Source organism: Centropristis striata, chromosome 24 (assembly GCF_030273125.1).
Source record: "Centropristis striata isolate RG_2023a ecotype Rhode Island chromosome 24, C.striata_1.0, whole genome shotgun sequence".
In the NCBI taxonomy this organism is placed as follows: domain Eukaryota; kingdom Metazoa; phylum Chordata; class Actinopteri; order Perciformes; family Serranidae; genus Centropristis; species Centropristis striata.
The window spans coordinates 1,225,080-1,244,068 of record NC_081540.1 but is presented as its reverse complement, the minus strand read 5'-3'; the positions used below and the strand labels follow the sequence as shown (position 1 = coordinate 1,244,068).

General features: G+C 37.3%; 1 protein-coding gene across 1 annotated transcript in view; it reads left to right on the top strand.

Annotated features, from left to right (window-relative positions):
- Positions 1-18,989, top strand: part of LOC131962693 (sodium channel protein type 2 subunit alpha-like) — a 65,809-nt gene that overhangs the window by 4,362 nt on the left and 42,458 nt on the right. Inside the window, 4 exon segments of the mRNA XM_059327688.1 lie at positions 13,452-13,774; positions 16,911-17,029; positions 17,150-17,239; positions 18,029-18,157. Coding sequence (XP_059183671.1) covers positions 13,505-13,774; positions 16,911-17,029; positions 17,150-17,239; positions 18,029-18,157 — 608 coding nt within the window. The 5' untranslated portion in view covers positions 13,452-13,504.

The window sequence follows — 18,989 nt, the reverse complement described above, 5'->3', positions numbered from 1 at the left end:
TATTTTTACAGGTTTTAAATAAAAAAATAAAAAAACATTACTCTATTACTGATAAATACATTGGCACCGTGTTTGTAACGAAAAGCATCACTGTAATTTTTGCATTTATTTTTTGTAAAAATACTTTTTCTCACTGTTAAATGTACTAAACACCATATCTCTAACAGAAATATACTGTAATATTTAATGGTAAAATCTTTAATTTATACAGCATTTATAAAGTATTTTCTTGTCAATTATATGTCAAATCTTTTGATGGAAAAACCTTTTATTTATACGGTAAAAAATGGAATAAATGCAATCTTAAACGTGAAATCAACAGTGTTAATATCTTTTTACCGTAATATTAGAAAAAAGTTGCACCGTATTTATTACGGTAACGTTCTGGAAACCACAGCTGCTGGTTTTTTACCGTAAAAAATAGTTTTTTTTTTACAGTGCATGCAACTGGAGAAAAAAGGACCAAGAAATGTGAAATATGTGCACAAAGTGGAGAAAAAACTGAGTTGAGAGTAAAGTTTGGAGAGTCTAGTGTGCAGGAGCATCATGTTAGACTGAGGACTCTGATCCTCCTGATTAGTGACGAGACACAGCTGAGGGCTGCCACTCACTGAGGAGAAGGAGGAGGAGGAGGAGGAGACACAGACTGGGCATTAAAATGTTGTTTTTTATTTGCAATATTATTGTTTTAGTTAAGTTATTTTATTTAATTAGTTCTAATGATCCAAATGCTGTTTTTTTAATAGAAGAAGTGAACTCCAGGGCCTTTAGATTCCTGCAAATTTCTCCAAAACGGAGAAATAAAATCACATGAAATTTTACAGTCATCCTGAGCAGCAAAAATAGAAACTATGAAGATGTTTGTGATGATTATAGGATATTAATTTATTCTCCAAACCTGCAACATAATGTGTCGTTTGTTCCTCGACCCACAGGAGAAATACTCTCCTTACCGGGTGAAAATTACCTGTTTTTCTGCATAAATTTGTCATAAAATGTGATCTGATCTGCAACTTAGTCCCAAATTAAGTCAAAAACAATGTGCTTAACCTAATACCACACAAACTATTCTAATATTTCATGTCTTTAGTTGAGAGTTAAGTTTGGAGAGTCTAGTGTGCAGGAGCATCATGTTAGCTGCAGACTGAGGACTCTGATCCTCCTGATTAGTGACGAGACACAGCTGAGGGCTGCCACTCACTGAGGAGGAGGAGGAGGAGGAGGAGGAGGAGGAGGAGGAGGAGACACAGGAGACGCAGACAGGGCACAAACAGGACTCGGCGGCTCAGAACAGCCTGAACCTTTATTTCCTCTGGTGGCAGCAGCTGAGGGCTCTCCTGCCTCTCAGCTGGAGACTTTCTGCAGATGAAAAAGTTATTTTTTCAACCATATTGTATCTCGTGTTTGCACAAGATGAGATGTAAGAAAGATATTCCTTCATTAGTCCCACAGGGGGGAAGTTTCTAGTGTTAGAGCAGCAGAAATACAAGAGTCAAGACAATAAAATAAAAAACAAGCAGGATATCTGCATGGATAAGAGGCTGAAACTGCTGTTTTTTTGCCATTTTTGCATGAAAAACTGCAACTTTTTATGTATTTTTCTGCTGATCTGCTAATCAGTCAGTAGACTGGTTGTTGCAGCTGTATTTTGTCACATTTTAACGTCAATTTCAAAGGTTTTCATCTCTTTTTCTAACAATTGCCAGCATGCAAAAACAAAATGATGTCTTTAAGTGTTGTGTGGTGAAAAATCGCTGCACAATCCGCATAAAAAAGGTTAATTTTCATTAAATTATGGATTAATTTTCCCTCTGAAATCAGTTTGGCTCTATAAAATCTGATATAAAACCAAGAGAAGCAGGATATTTGCATGTTTAAGAGGCTGAAACTGCTTTTTTGTGCTATTTGTGCTTTTTTTTTATTGCAGCTGCATTTTGTCACATTTTTACATCAATTTTAAGGTTTTAATCTCTTTTTCTAACAATTGCCAGCATGCAAAAACAGAATGATGTCTTTAAGTGTTGTGTGGTTAATTTTCCCTCTAAAATCAGCATCGGCATCTGTCTTAAATATCCCACAATATTCCATAAAAGAAAGTAAAACAGGATATCTGCATATAAGAGATGGAAAACACAATATTTTTTGCCATTTTTGCATGAAAAATGACAATTATTGAGTATTTTTCTGCTGATCTGCTGAGCAGGTAGTCGACTGATTGTTGCAGCTGCATTTTGTGACATTTTAACATAAATTTCAAAGGTTTTAATCTCTTTTTTTGAACAATACCGGTATGCAAAAACCGTCCAAAACCCAAAATATATTCAGTTAAATATAGAGAATATAACATAGTTTTTATAATGTTTACAATACGGTTAATAGCTCTCTGGGTAGGTTTGCAGAGTGGTGAGAAATCACTGCAGAATCCAAATAAAAAGCTTTATTAATTCAGTTTCCCTTTTAAAATCAGCATCGATATCTGTCTCAAATATCCAATATCAGTCAGGCTCTAAGAAATATTACATAAAACAAAGAAAAACAGGATATCTGCATGTTTAAGAGACTGAAACTGCTTTTTTTGTGCCATTTTTGCATGAAAAATCACAATAATTAAGTGTTTTTCTGCTGAATAGTGAGTCGATAGCTGCATTTTGTCACATTTTAACATACATTTCAAAGGTTTTAATCCATTTTTTTAACAATGTCAGCATGCAAAAACAAAATAAAGTCTTTAAGTGTTGTTTTGTCGATCCAAAACCCAAAAATATTCAGTTAAAAACAGAGAATAATACATTGTTCTTATAATGTTTACAATACAGTTTTAATGTGTGAGAAAGTAGCAGAATCTGCATAGAAAATGTCGATTTTAATTCAGTTATCAGTGAATTTCCCTCTGAAATCAGTCAGGCTCTATAAAATATGATATAAAGCAAAGAAAAGCAGATATTTGAATGTATAATTGGCTTTTGTGGTATTTTTGCATGAAAAACGACAATTCTGAAGTGTTTTCCTGCTGATTAGTTAGTGGACTGGTTGCTGCAGCATCAGTTTCTTGCAGGTTTTAATCTCTAGAACAGTGTCAGTCTGCAGAAACACTCTCTGTTTTGGTGCTAAATTCTTCCATAAAAATGGTCAAAATTCCTCTAAAATACCACATAACGACACAGAGAACCATAGAGAAACCCATGCAGTGATTTGATGGCAAATCCTTTTGATATTTGGGAGATTTCTGCAAAGAAAACTGATGAAAAACCCTGTTATTTATTAGTTATTGTCCTCCTCTGAAGGCTCCAGATCTCTAGATCTCCAGACCAAATCTTGTCTTTAATTACGTCTCAGAAATTGTTGCAGAACTTTTGGGATTGACACATTTTGTTGCACAGATTTGGTGCTACATTCTGCTGCTTCTTTTGACTTGACAAGTCATAAAAATTGTCAAAAAATCCTTCAAAATACCTCATTAAGACACAAAAACCAGAGAATAATGCATGCTGTGATTTGGTATCAAACCATTTTTAAGATTCCTGCAAGAAGTGCATTTTTTTTGGCAACGTCTGAAAACTTATCGCCAATATTTGTAGGAAAGATCTCCTAAATATCATCCTCTGAATGCTCCAGGTCTCTAGTTTGTGCTCAATTATGTCTCAGAAATTGTAGCAGCACTTTTCTCTATAAAATATGATATAAAGCAAAGAAAAGCAGATATTTGAATGTATAATTGGCTTTTTTTGTGTGGTATTTTTGCATGAAAAACGATAATTCTGAACTGTTTTCCTGCTGAGTAGTTAGTGGACTGGTTGCTGCAGCATCAGTTTCTTGCAGGTTTTAATCTCTAGAACAGTGTCAGTCTGCAGAAACACTCTCTGTTTTGGTGCTAAATTCTTCCATAAAAATTGTCAAAATTCCTCCAAAATACCACGTAAAGACATAGAGAACCATAGAGAAACCCATGCAGTGATTTGATGGCAAATCCTTATGATATTTGGGAGATTTCTGCAAAGAAAACTGATGAAAAACCCTGTTATTCATTAGTTATTGTCCTCCTCTGAAGGCTCCAGATCTCTAGATCTCCAGACCAAATCTTGTCTTTAATGACGTCTCAGAAATTGTTGCAGAACTTTTGGGATTGACACATTTTGTTGCACAGATTTGGTGCTACATTCTGCTGCTTCTTTTGACTTGACAAGTCATAAAAATTGTCAAAAAATCCTTCAAAATACCTCATTAAGACACAAAAACCAGAGAATAATGCATGCTGTGATTTGGTATCAAACCATTTTTAAGATTCCTGCAAGAAGTGCCATTTTTTTTTGGCAACTTCTGAAAACTTATAGCCAATATTTGTAGGAAAGATCTCCTAAATATCATCCTCTGAATGCTCCAGGTCTCTAGTTTGTGCTCAATTATGTCTCAGAAATTGTAGCAGCACTTTTCTCTATAAAATATGATATAAAGCAAAGAAAAGCAGATATTTGAATGTATAATTGGCTTTTTTTGTGTGGTATTTTTGCATGAAAAACGACAATTCTGAAGTGTTTTCCTGCTGATTAGTTAGTGGACTGGTTGCTGCAGCATCAGTTTCTTGCAGGTTTTAATCTCTAGAACAGTGTCAGTCTGCAGAAACACTCTCTGTTTTGGTGCTAAATTCTTCCATAAAAATTGTCAAAATTCCTCCAAAATACCACATAAAGACCCAGAGAAGCATAGAGAAACCCATGCAGTGATTTGATGGCAAATCCTTATGATATTTGGGAGATTTCTGCAAAGAAAACTGATGAAAAACCCTGTTATTTATTAGTTATTGTCCTCCTCTGAAGGCTCCAGATCTCTAGATCTCCAGACCAAATCTTGTGTTTAATTACGTCTCAGAAATTGTTGCAGAACTTTTGGGATTGACACATTTTGTTGCACAGATTTGGTGCTAAATTCTGCTGCTTCTTTTGACTTGACAAGTCATAAAAATTGTCAAAAAATCCTTCAAAATACCTCATTAAGACACAAAAACCAGAGAATAATGCATGCTGTGATTTGGTATCAAACCATTTTTAAGATTCCTGCAAGAAGTGCCATTTTTTTTTGGCAACTTCTGAAAACTTATAGCCAATATTTGTAGGAAAGATCTCCTAAATATCATCCTCTGAATGCTCCAGGTCTCTAGTTTGTGCTCAATTATGTCTCAGAAATTGTAGCAGCACTTTTCTCTATAAAATATGATATAAAGCAAAGAAAAGCAGATATTTGAATGTATAATTGGCTTTTTTTGTGTGGTATTTTTGCATGAAAAACGACAATTCTGAAGTGTTTTCCTGCTGATTAGTTAGTGGACTGGTTGCTTTACCACGTAAAGACACAGAGAACCATAGAGAAACCCATGCAGTGATTTGATGGCAAATCCTTTTGATATTTGGGAGATTTCTGCAAAGAAAACTGATGAAAAACCCTGTTAAGATTCCTGCAAGAAGTGCATTTTTTTTGGCAACTTATGGCCAATATTTGTAGGAAAGATCTCCTAAATATCATCCTCTGAATGCTCCAGGTCTCTAGTTTGTGCTCAATTATGTCTCAGAAATTGTAGCAGCACTTTTCTCTATAAAATATGATATAAAACAAAGAATTTTAATGTATAATTGGCTTTTTTTTGGTGGTATTTTTGCATAAAAAACAACAATTCTGAAGTGTTTTCCTGCTGATTAGTGAGTGGACTGGTTGCTGCAGCATCAGTTTCTTGCAGGTTTTGATCTCTAGAAGAGTGTCAGTGTGCAGAAACACTGTGTGTGATTTATTGGAGCTGTCAGTGTGCAACAGAAGCTGCTAATGTCGCTGTGGAAGCGTCTCAGTGTCGGGACTCATCACAGTTTCTCTGTTCGGAGGATTATTTGTCTTCAGGGCCGAGCGGCTCAGACTCGAGCTGTCAGGACTCGGATCACAGTTCTAGTCCCGGGGCACTCGTTGGGACACTAGCAGATGTGTTTTATGAGCCGGCCCCACGGGACAAGCTACAATTAATTCACACTTTATGCACGATGAATTCTTCCACACACATTTAGTGGAATCTGCAGCTTTCTAACGAGGCTCCGCTGCAGGATAATGGACCGCTGACCGCACTTTATTACAGCCATTACACTGTTTGCTTCTGATGCAAGACAATAAAACACAAACCACATGTTTTATCATGTCTGTTAGGGCATTAAAATGTTGTTTTTTATTTGCAATATTATTGTTTTAGTTAGTTAGTTAGTTTAATAGAAGAAATGAACTCCAGGGCCTTTAGATTCCTGCAAATTTCTCCAAAATGGAGCAAAATTACCAGTTTTTCTGCATAAATTTGTCATAAAATGTGATCTGATCTGCAACTTAGTCCCAAATTAAGTCAAAAACAATGTGCTTAACTTAATACCACACAAACTATTCTAATATTTCATGTCTTTATTGAACACATGCATTAAAAGTTCGTGATTTAATAACTGATTGAACCTTAACAAGCGTTTCCAGTATCTGCTCTATGCAAGACAATAAAACATAAACCACATGTTTTATCATGTCTGTTAGGGCATTAAAATGTTGTTTTTTATTTGCAATATTATTGTTTTAGTTAAGTTAATATATTTAATTAGTTATAATGAGTCAAAGGCTGTTTTTTAATAGAAAAAGTGAACTCCAGATGTTTAGATTCCTGCAAATTTCTCCAAAACGGAGCAATAAAATCACATGGAATTTTACAGTCATCCTGAGCAGCAAAATTAGAAACTATGAAGATGTTTGTGATGATTATGGGATATTTATTTATTCTCCAAACCTGCAACATAATGTGTCGTTTGTTCCTCGACCCACAGGAGAAATACTGTCCTTACCGGGTGAAAATGACCTGTTTTTCTGCATAAATTTGTCATAAAATGTGATCAAACATGCACAAAATGTTGCACTTTTCTACTTGCAGAAAGAGCTTTGAGCAGTTATTAAATCCAAGAGTATATATGTTGGATTTATGTGCAGATCAGATCACATTTTATGACAAATTTCTGCATGAAAAACAGGTAATTTTAAAGGGTTCACTTACTGTTTCTAGCCTATAAACACAGTGAAGCTGCTGCAGCAACAAAACTGCTTTTCTAAAGTTATAAAGAACATTATTAGGCTTTTAAAATAAATAAAACACATCTTTATAGTTGATAAAAACCATAAACTCGCTTTAAAACAACTAGTCCAACTCTTGAAAAGGCTCCATGGAATATAAAGCTTCAGTCAGTGAGTTAGATTTCAGAATAAACATGTTAAATAATGAGAATTTGTGAATGATTTTACATTTAATGTGACATAAAAAAGGTGCAAAAAGGAGAAAAACAAGGTGCAAAAATGGCAAAAAAAATCAGTTTTCAGCCTCGTATATGAGGAGGAGGAGGAGAAGAAGAGGAGAAAAGAGGGGAGGAGACAAGGAGAAGAGAGGAAACAAGGGAACGACAGTTAAAACAGTTTAAATCGTCTCTCTGCTCCTCTAAAAGGAGGAAAACAGGTTTCAGGGCTCCTCCTCTGCTCCTCCTCCTCTGCTCCTCTGAGTCCTCCGGGGAGAGACGAGGAGCTTTAGGAGGTTGAGGAGGTTCTCCTCCAGAGCCAGAGGGGAGGCTCCTCCTGTCTGTTGTCTGCTCTGATCAGCTCCCAGGAGGAGCTGCACCTCCTCTGAGACTCCTCCTGGATCACCAGGGTTTTCTTTTGGGGAAGATCTTGTTTGTCGTGTGTTTCCTGTGGGAGACTTTCAGCACAGGGAACTTCTTCTTCTCTGTTTTTACTAGAAGAGGGAACTTCTTCTTCTTCTCTGTTTTTACTAGAAGAGGGAACTTCTTCTTCTTCTTCTTCTTCTCCTTCTTCTTCTTCTGTGTTTTTACTGGAAGAAGCTGCTGTTGTGAAAAATGTCCGTCATTTAATTATGAGATAAAAGAGATGGAGACTGAAACAGAAACCACTTTCTGCTGCAGCAATAAACTCATTTAGACTCAGACGAATAAATCCAGACGAATGGCAGAGGAAGCTCCGAGGAGAGTCTTTACAGGAGGAGGAGGAGGAGGAGGAGGAGGAGGAGGAGGAGGAGGAGGAGGAGGAGGAGCAGATCGTCTTTTTAACCCTTTAAACTCTGAGCAGAGGTCAGAGGTCAGACTGACATGATGATTCACAGAGTAGAAACATTAATGAGCCTTTTAGATGAGTCGTCAGTCAGCTGGTATAAAACAGTTTGTTTAGCCTCTCTGAGGAGGAGGAGGAGGAGGTGGAGGTGGAGGAGGAGGTGGAGGAGGTGGAGGAGGAGCAGGTCACATTGGTGAAATGTGTAAAAAGAGATTTAAAATGAGAAACATATTTAGAAGGAGGAAAGGAGGAGGAAGAGAGAAGAAGAGGAGGAGAGGAAACAAAACAATAGGAGAGGAGAGGAGAAAAGAGTGGAGGAGGAGAAGGAGAAGGAGAAGGAGTGGAGAGGAGAGGATATGGTGAGGTCACATTAGTGAAATGTGTAAAAAGAGAGTTAAAACGAGAAAAACATATTGAGGAGGAAGAGGGGAAACAAAACAACAAGAGGAGGAGGAGGCGAGGAAAGGAGAGGGGAGAAGAGGAGGAGGAGGTGGGGAGGAAACAAAACAAGAGGAGAGGAGAAGAGGAGGACAGGGGGAGAAGAGGAGGAGGAGGAAAAGGAGGAGGAGGAGGAGAGGAGGGGGAGAGGAGGGGAGGAAACAAAACAAGAGGAGAGGAGGAGGTGGAGGAGAGGGGAGGAGAAGAGGAGGACAGGGGGAGAAGAGGAGGAGGAGGAAAAGGAGGAGGAGGAGGAGAGGGAGGAGAGGAGGGGGAGAGGAGGGGAGGAAACAAAACAAGAGGAGAGGAGGAGGTGGAGGAGAGGGGAGGAGAAGAGGAGGAAGAGGAGGAGGACAGGGGGAGAAGAGGAGGAGGAGGAAAAGGAGGAGGAGAGGGAGAGGGAGGAGAGGAGGGGGAGAGGAGGAAGAGGGGAGGATACAAAACAAGAGGAGAGGAGGAGGTGGAGGAGAGGAGAGGGGAGGAGGAGAGGAGGGGAGGAAACAAAACAAAACAAGAGGAGAGGAGGAGGAGGAGGAGGAGAGGGAGGAGAGGAGGGGGAGAGGAGGGGAGGAAACAAAACAAGAGGAGAGGAGGAGGTGGAGGAGAGGGGAGGAGAAGAGGAGGACAGGGGGAGAAGAGGAGGAGGAGGAAAAGGAGGAGGAGGAGGAGAGGGAGGAGAGGAGGGGGAGAGGAGGGGAGGAAACAAAACAAGAGGAGAGGAGGAGGTGGAGGAGAGGGGAGGAGAAGAGGAGGAAGAGGAGGAGGACAGGGGGAGAAGAGGAGGAGGAGGAAAAGGAGGAGGAGAGGGAGAGGGAGGAGAGGAGGGGGAGAGGAGGAAGAGGGGAGGATACAAAACAAGAGGAGAGGAGGAGGTGGAGGAGAGGAGAGGGGAGGAGGAGAGGAGGGGAGGAAACAAAACAAAACAAGAGGAGAGGAGGAGGAGGTGGAGGAGAGGAGAGGGGAGGAGGAGGAGGAGGTGGGGAGGAAACAAAACAAGAGGAGAGGAGGAGGTGGAGGAGAGGGGAGGGGAGGAGGAAGAGGAGGAGGATGACAAGGGGAGAAGAGGAGGAGGAGGAAAAGGAGGAGGAGAGGAGGGGGAGAGGAGGAAACAAAACAAAACAAGAGGAGAGGAGGAGGTGGAGGAGAGAAGAGGGGAGGAGAGGAGGAGGGGATGGGAGAAGATAAGATAAGAGGAGGAGAGGAGGAGGGAGGGGGAGAGGAAACAAAACAACAAGAGGAGGAGAAGAGGAGGAGAGGAGAAAAGAGGGGAGGAGACAAGGAGAGGAGAGGAAACAAGATTGTCAGATGAATTGATTGAGCTGCTGCTGATAACAATAAATGTTCTGATAAGACTGTTAATGTGGAGTAAATCAAATAAAGCAGTAAAAATAGTAAATACTCCAATCACTATATCACTTAATGTTTATTTTAAACTCAGCTCTAAATCACCTTTAGCAAGGTTCCTGTTGGTGTTTTTGTATTATATAGCTTCTTTTTTTTTCATGTTTGTACATTTTCTAGGTGTTTTACAATGTTGTGATGCTTTTATTTTGAAAAGGTGCCGTCCAGTGTGAAACGGAAACGAGTGCTTTTATTTTGAAAGGTAGTGACAGGAAATAACAGGTGGAACCATTAAATGAAAAACAAACGGTAAATTATAACGAGTCATAATTGATATAAAGTTGATATAAAATATGAAAAAGTCTTCTATAGTGTATGACTGACAGGACACAAGGTTTGTTAAAGTTTATTTTCTTTTGTTATATACATTAGTGGCTATATTTGTTGTCTTATCTATAGTAAAACGGCTTGTTAGCTCAAATGCTAATGCTAATGTTTGTTATTTCTCTTATGGTGGATTCACAAAGTGAACAAGGAATGTCTGATTTTTATTTTCTTGGAGCTACAATTTTTAATAAATCAAGTGAATTTAGTGAACCAGTAATTTGTTAACTTTATGCAAAAAGCAACAGGTGTTTTAAGGTACCTAACAAACCGCCTTCAAAATAAAAGCACTGCAGATTCAGATATAAATATTGTGTAAATATGAATACACTTCAGGTGAGATAATATAATATTAATATATGCATGTTAGAAAACTCACACACGTAAATATTTTAAAATTAAATTCATATGTTATAAGCAGGATGCATGCAGTGTGTGCAGCCAATGTGACTCCAAAATAAAACAGGAAACAAAACTGAAAAATAAAAGTCCGAGACAAACGGAAACAAACAAAAAACTAAATTTAGAAAATAAATCCCCATTATCAGTCAGCATTAACTCGACCTTTTCCGAAGGATTAAATTCAATTAAATTGTCTTTAATGTGATTGCAAAACCCAAAATCACAAATTTGGCCAACGTGACTCAAAAATAATACAGGAAACAAAACCGACAAAGTAAAAGACAGACGTCACATTAGCTCCTTAAATTAGATTTTTTTTATTTTGCCTTTTCTTCACCTTGTACCTCCTTTTAAATAGTTTTTATTATTGTCCTTTGTTTTATTGTTAAGCATGATGGAACCTTGTTTCAAAAGGTGCTGTACAAATAAAATTATTATCATTATTATTATAAAAACGCCTCAGAGAAAATGTCACAGAGGAAGAGATATGGCAGCTTGAAACATGAGCTATAGACAGACTGACTCATTAATGCATCAGTCTGTCTATATATTATATATATATATATATATATATATATATATATATATATATATATATATATATATATATATAGTGATAAACTCATCAACCCTTGCAGCCTCTTATGTGGTTTCCATTTGAATCAGGATCCATTAAGCAGCTCAGTTTTATTCTCAGTAAATGTGAAGCAGTTTATGACTCACTTTTATGTAAATGTCACATGTTGCCATGACGCTAAAACACAAAGATCTAAAAGTTAATTAAAGGTCTTGATGCCTAAAATATTCTACTATCCATGTGGATAAATTATTATTATTTTTATTATTATTATTATTATTATTATTTGTATTTATTTATTTTTACTTTTTTATTTTAATTTTATTTTTGATTATTATTATTATTATTATTATTATTATTATTATTGTTTATTATTATTATTATTATTTTAATAATAATAATAATAATAATAATGAATTAATTTAAGAAAGGGAGTGTATTGTACATAGCCCCCCCCCCCCCCACACACACATAAAGAATAAATATTAAATAATAATTAACTAAATTAATACAAATTGAAAAAAATAAATCAGCAATAATGATAATAATAATAAATCTATTTAAAAAGGGAGTATATTGCACAAACCCCCCATATATATTAAATGAAAAAAATGACTAAATACAATTTGAAAAAGTTAAATGAGCAATAATAATAATAATCATAATGACCATTATTATAAAAAATTTATCTGAAAAAGGGGGTGTATTGCATATATACCCCAATTTGAGTTTTTAGAACAAAAACACTCTACAAAAAATAAACATGTTGTTTTGTATTCTGTAAAAATGCATCAATATTTATAATATAACTGGTAGTAGAATTTGGCTCATCTTTAGATCATTTTAGCTTTTTTGGAAAGAAACGTGTTAAAAGATGTTTTTGTTGTGCAGCTGGTGGAATATTTTCTTCAGAGCAGCAGTGAGAGTTAAACAAGCTTCTGGATAAATATCTTTTCACAAAATAGGACATTAAAAAGGCAGAATATGAGACCCTTTGACTTTGCATGAGGAAAAACTCCTGATTTAAAAAGAAAAAAAATCTACTAACCATGTGGATGTCAAAATATACAAAGAAAAACACTTTTAACACATTTTTCAGCAGTTTTTACAGTTTTTAAGGTATTTTTTGTCAAAATAACCAAAAATAACACAAACTAAATATTTACATGTTGTTTTGCAGGCTATAAAAATATGAAATTCTGTAAAGATGCATCAATATTTACTAAAATAACTGGTAGTAACAGTTTAGGCTCACATTGTGCAGATTGAGATGGAGGATCATATTTTTTTGGATTTGTTGGAAGAAGAAACGTGTTAAAAAGATGTTTTTGTTTTGCAGCTGGTGGAATATTTTCTTCAGAGCAGCAGTGAGAGTTAAACAAGCTTCTGGATAAATATCTTTTTACAAACTAGGACATTAGAAACATAATTTATGAGAGGCTTTGACTCCTACTTTGCATAAGGAAAAACACCTGAAAAAAACATTTTTAACACGTTTTTCAGCTGTTTTTAAGGTATTTTTTGTCAAGATAAACAAAATATTAACATGTTGTTGTGCAGGCTATAGAAATATGAAATTCTGTAAAAAAAGAAAAATGCATCAATATTTGCTAATATAACTGATGGCAGATTTTGGCTTTTGCTGTCCAAATTGAGATCATTTTTAGCTTTTTGGAAAGAAACGTGTTAAAAAGATGTTTTTGTTTTGCAGCTGATGGAATATTTCTTCCAGAAAAAGTGTTGTTAAACAAGCTTTTGGATATATATATATATATATATATATATATATATATATATATATATATATATATAAAATGTTTTAACAAGGTAAAAAAGGTCAAAAACATTCTACTAACCATGTAAAAATATACAATCTGCTGCTGTTCAAAAGGATTCTCAGCTGTTTTTAAGATATTTCTTGTCAAGAGAAGCAAAAATAACCCATAACACATAACTGGTAGTAACAGTTTAGCCTCACATTGTGCAGATTTGTTGGAAATGTTTGGAAAGAAACGTGTTAAAAAGATGTTTTTGTTGTGCAGCTGGTGGAATATTTTCTTCAGAGCAGCAGTGAGAGTTAAAGAAGCTTCTGGGTAAATATTTTGCTCAGACACTGACCCTCTACAGACGGAGCGCTGTGATTGGTCCAGGTGGGGTTTCCTTCTGATCCTCAGGGTCCCTGTTTGTCCCCCTGCAGCTCCTCGCCCCAGCTGAGCCCCTCGCCTCCCTCTGAAGGAGCAGGATGACAAGATGGCACAGCTGCTTGTACCGCCCGGACCTGACAGCTTCCGCCCCTTCGTCCCCGAGTCGCTCGCCGCCATCGAGAGGCGCATCGCCGAGGAGGAGGCCCGGAGACCGCGGGTGGAGCGCCGCCTCGACAGCAGCGACGACGACAATGGGCCCAAGCCCAACAGCGACCTGGAGGCCGGGAAGTCCCTGCCCTTCATCTACGGGGACATCCCCCCCAAACTGGTGTCCACCCCTCTGGAGGACATGGACCCCTTCTACAGCAACCAGAAGGTAGAGAAACCTGCACGCTTCACAGTTAAATTATGGGACTCCAGCAGGACTTCTGATGTATTTTTAGCCCCTAAAAGCTTTAAGTTAAATATGGGACCCCAGTATCAGAAGGTAGAGAAACCTGCACGCTTCACAGTTAAATATGGGACTCCAGTATCAGAAGGTAGAGAAACCTGCAGGCTTCACAGTTAAATATATGACTTTAGTATCAGAAGGTAGAGAAACCTGCACGCTTCACAGTTAAATATATGACTTTAGTATCAGAAGGTAGAGAAACCTGCACGCTTCACAGTTAAATATGGGACTCCAGTACCAGAAGGTAGAGAAACCTGCACGCTTCACAGTTAAATATGGGACTCCAGTATCAGAAGGTAGAGAAACCTGCACGCTTCACAGTTAAATTATGGGACTCTAGTTTGAGAAGGTAGAGAAACCTGCACACTTCACAGTTAAATATGGGACTCCAGTATCAGAAGGTAGAGAAACCTGCACGCTTCACAGTTATATTATGGGATTCCAGTATCAGAAGGTAGAGAAACCTGCACGCTTCACAGTTAAATATGGGACTCCAGTATCAGAAGGTAGAGAAACCTGCAGGCTTCACAGTTAAATTTAAATATGGGACTCCAGTATCAGAAGGTAGAGAAACCTGCACGTTTTACAGTTAAATATGGGACTCCAGTATCAGAAGGTAGAGAAACCTGCACACTTCACAGTTAAATATGGGACTCTAGTATCAGAAGGTAGAGAAACCTGCACGCTTCACTGTTAAATATGGGACTCTAGTATCAAAAGGTAGAGAAACCTGCACACTTCACAGTTAAATATGGGACTCCAGTATCAGAAGGTAGAGAAACCTGCACGCTTCACAGTTAAATTATGGGGGTTCAGTATCAAAAGGTAGAGAAACCTGCACGTTTTACAGTTAAATATGGGACTCCAGTATCAGAAGGTAGAGAAACCTGCACGCTTCACAGTTAAATTATGGGACTTCAGTATTAGAAGGTAGAGAAACCTGCACACTTCATAGTTAAATATGGGACTCCAGTATCAGAAGGTAGAGAAACCTGCACACTTAATAGTTAAATATGGGACTCCAGTATTGGAAGGTAGAGAAACCTGCACACTTAATAGTTAAATATGGGACTCCAGTATCAGAAGGTAGAGAAACCTGCACGTTTTACAGTTAAATATGGGACTCCAGTATCAGAAGGTAGAGAAACCTGCACGGGTCACAGTTAAATATGTGACTCTAGTATCAGAAGGTAGAGAAACCTGCACACTTCATAGTTAAATATGGGACTCTAGTATCAGAAGGTAGAGAAACCTGCACGCTTCACAGTTAAATATGGGACTCCAGTATCAGAAGGTAGAGAAACCTGCACGCTTCACAGTTAAATTATGGGAGTTCAGTATCAAAAGGTAGAGAAACCTGCACGTTTTACAGTTAAATATGGGACTCCAGTATCAGAAGGTAGAGAAACCTGCAAATTTCACAGTTAAATTATGGAAGTTCAGTATCAAAAGGTAGAGAAACCTGCATGTTTTACAGTTAAATATGGGACTCTAGTATCAGAAGGTAGAGAAACCTGCACGCTTCAGTTAAATATGGGACGCTAGTATGAGAAGGTAGAGAAACCTGCATGCTTCAGTTAAATAAGGGACTCCAGTATTAGAAGGTAGAGAAACCTGCATGCTTCATAGTTAAATTATGGGACTCCAGCAGGAGTTCTGATGTATTTTTAGCCCCTAAAAGCTTCAAGTTAAATATGGGACCCCAGTATCAGAAGGTAGAGAAACCTGCACGCTTTACAGTTAAATATGGGAGTTCAGTATCAGAAGGTAGAGAAACCTGCACATTTCATAGTTAAATATGGGACTCCAGTATCATAAGGTAGAGAAACCTGCACACTTCATAGTTAAATATGGGACTCCAGTATCAGAAGGTAGAGAAACCTGCACTCTTCACAGTTAAATATGGGACTCTAGTATCAGAAGGTAGAGAAACCTGCACGCTTCACAGTTAAATATGGGACTCCAGTGTCAGAAGGTAGAGAAAACTGCACGTTTTACAGTTAAATATGGGACTCCAGTATCAGATGGTAGAGAAACCTGCATGGGTCACAGTTAAATATGGGACTCTAGTATCAGAAGGTAGAGAAACCTTCACGCTTCACAGTTAAATATGGGACTCCAGTTTCAGAAGGTAGAGAAACCTGCAGGCTTCATAGTTAAATTTAAATATGGGACTCCAGTATTGGAAGGTAGAGAAACCTGCACACTTCATAGTTAAATATGGGACTCCAGTATCAGAAGGTAGAGAAACCTGCACACTTCATAGTTAAATATGGGACTCCAGTATCAGAAGGTAGAGAAACCTGCACACTTCATAGTTAAATATGGGACTCCAGTATCAGAAGGTAGAGAAACCTGCACGCTTCACAGTTAAATTATGGGAGTTCAGTATCAGAAGGTAGAGAAACCTGCACGTTTTACAGTTTAATATGGGACTCCAGTATCAGAAGGTAGAGAAACCTGCACACTTCATAGTTAAATTATGGGACTCCAGTATCAGAAGGTAGAGAAACCTGCACGCTTCACTGTTAAATATGGGACTCCAGTATCAGAAGGTAGAGAAACCTGCACGGGTCACAGTTAAATATGGGACCCCAGTATCAGAAGGTAGAGAAACCTGCACACTTCACAGTTAAATATGGGACTCCAGTATCAGAAGGTAGAGAAACCTGCACGGGTCACAGTTAAATATGGGACCCCAGTATCAGAAGGTAGAGAAACCTGCACACTTCACAGTTAAATATGGGACTCTAGTATCAGAAGGTAGAGAAACTTGCACACTTCAGTTAAATATCACTAAAAAATGAAAATCAAATAGATCTTTATCTATCCGTCCATAACTTTCTGACCCTGCTGAAGTAAAAAGTGTTGTATTTTTAATTTTAATGTTTGTATTTTGAATCGAAAATCAAATAACCACTTGTATTTTGTTCTTTAAATATCCTTTTGAGACCCCTGTTTTAAAGCTAAACGCTGCTCTGAGCCTGAGGTGGACTCCTCAAACACAAAGCTTTGTATACTTCTGATTTTTCCTAATTTTCTCTCTGTTTCTCTCTTGCAGACCTTCATAGTATTGAATCGCGGGAAGGCAATCTTCCGTTTCAACGCCACTCCTGCCTTGTACATCTTAAACCCCTTCAACCCTCTGAGGAGGGTCGCTATTAGAGTTTTAGTTCACTCATATCCTTTCTGCTGCTCTGGATTAAAGACTAAATGTCACATTTCTCTGCAGACAGAAGCGTGTTTAGCTGTTGTTTTGTTTCGTGCGTTAACGTTGTTTTTCCTTGACTTTGTCTCCACGATGTTCAGCATGTTGATCATGTTCACCATCCTGACCAACTGTGCTTTCATGACCCTCAGTAACCCCCCGGAGTGGGCCAAGAATGTAGAGTAAGTCCACCTTTTCTCTCATTTCACACACAAATGCATCTACCTGCTCTCCAGACAGTCATAACTTGGGCATTTTGTGTCTTCTTTTGGTAATTTTGTGTCTTTTTTTAATAATTCTGTGTCTTTTTTTGGTAATTTTGTGTCTTTTTTTAAATAATTCTGTGTCTTTTTTTGGTAATTTTGTGTCTTTTTTAAATAATTTTGTGTCTTTTTTTATAATTTTGTGTCTTTTTTGGCAATTCTGTCTTTTCTTGCTAAATTTGTGTCTTTTTTAAGTAATTTAGTTTTTTTTCTGTCATTTTATGTCTTTTTTTGTAATTTTGTGTCTTTTTTGGTAATTCTGTCTTTTGGTAATTTTGTGTCTTTTAGTAATTTTGTGTATTTTTTTGGTAATTTTGTGTTTTTTAAAATAATTTTGTGTCTTTTTAAAGTAATTTAGTTTTTTTTCTGTAATTTTGTGTCTTTTTAGTCATTTTGTGTCTTTCTAAAATTTTGTGTCTTTTTTTTGTGAAATTTTGTGTATTTTTTTGGTCATTTTGTGTCTTTTTTAAATAATTTTAAAAATTCAACTAGTTGTAATGAGTTGTTAGTGTTTTTGCTAGTTTTAATTAGTTTTTATTTGTTGGAAAAAGCCTGAGAAGTTTAACAACAATAACTAGTGACAGAAAAAAGTCAAATCTCGAGAAGTTGAACTGGTGACAGAGTGGGTAAAAGAGGAAAGTGATCCAGTGAGTAGATCAGAGATGCTGCAGATAATAAAGTGATGAAGATGTTTCTGCTGCTCTGCAGGTACACATTCACAGGGATTTACACCTTCGAGTCCCTGATAAAGATCCTGGCTCGGGGCTTCTGTGTGGGGAAGTTCACCTTCCTGCGGGACCCGTGGAACTGGCTGGACTTCAGTGTTATCTCCATGGCGTAAGTATCCCGTCAGGCTCCGTTAGCGTCACTTTAATGTCATCTGGCCAAATGCTTTTAATGCTAATCAGCCTCATCAGCCTCACAGCAGCCAGAGAAAGTGACAAGAGCTGCATGATGATCCACTCAGCAGATGTTTTTGTTGTTGTTGTGCAGCTTGTGGAATATTTTACAAGGAAAAAAAGGCCCAAACATTTCTAAGAAAAACATTCTTCAAGATATTTTTGTCAAAATAACCAAAAATAACACAAATTAAATGTTTTGCAGGCTATAAAAATATGGATTTCTGTAAAGATGGATCAATATTTATAATATAACTGAACATTTTAGGCTCTGTGGCTGCAGCATTCTGACCTGTATTTGACTCCAGCTACAGCTACAATAATTGTTCTCTGATGATTCCTGCTGATGCTGCTGTAATTTTTCTCTTTTTTGGTAATTTTGTGTATTTTTTTGGACTCCAGCTACAGCTACAATAATCCTGTTTGTTTTTCTGTGATGATTCCTGTTGATGCTGCTGTAATTGTGTGTCTTTTTTATCACTTCTGTCTTTTTTGGGTAATTTTGTGTCTTTTTATATAATTTTGTGTCTTTTTAAAAAATAATTTTGTCTTTTTTTGTTAATTCTGTCTTTTTTTTTTTAGTAATTTTGTGTATTTGGACTCTAGCTCCAGCTACAATAATCCTGTTTGTTTCTCTGATGATTGCTGTTGATGCTGCTGTACTTTTGTGTATTTCTTTGGTAATTTTGTGTATTTTTAAATGTCTTTTTTGTCAATTCTGTCTTTGTTTTGTAATTTTGTGTCTTTTTTTGTGGTAATTTTGTGTCTTT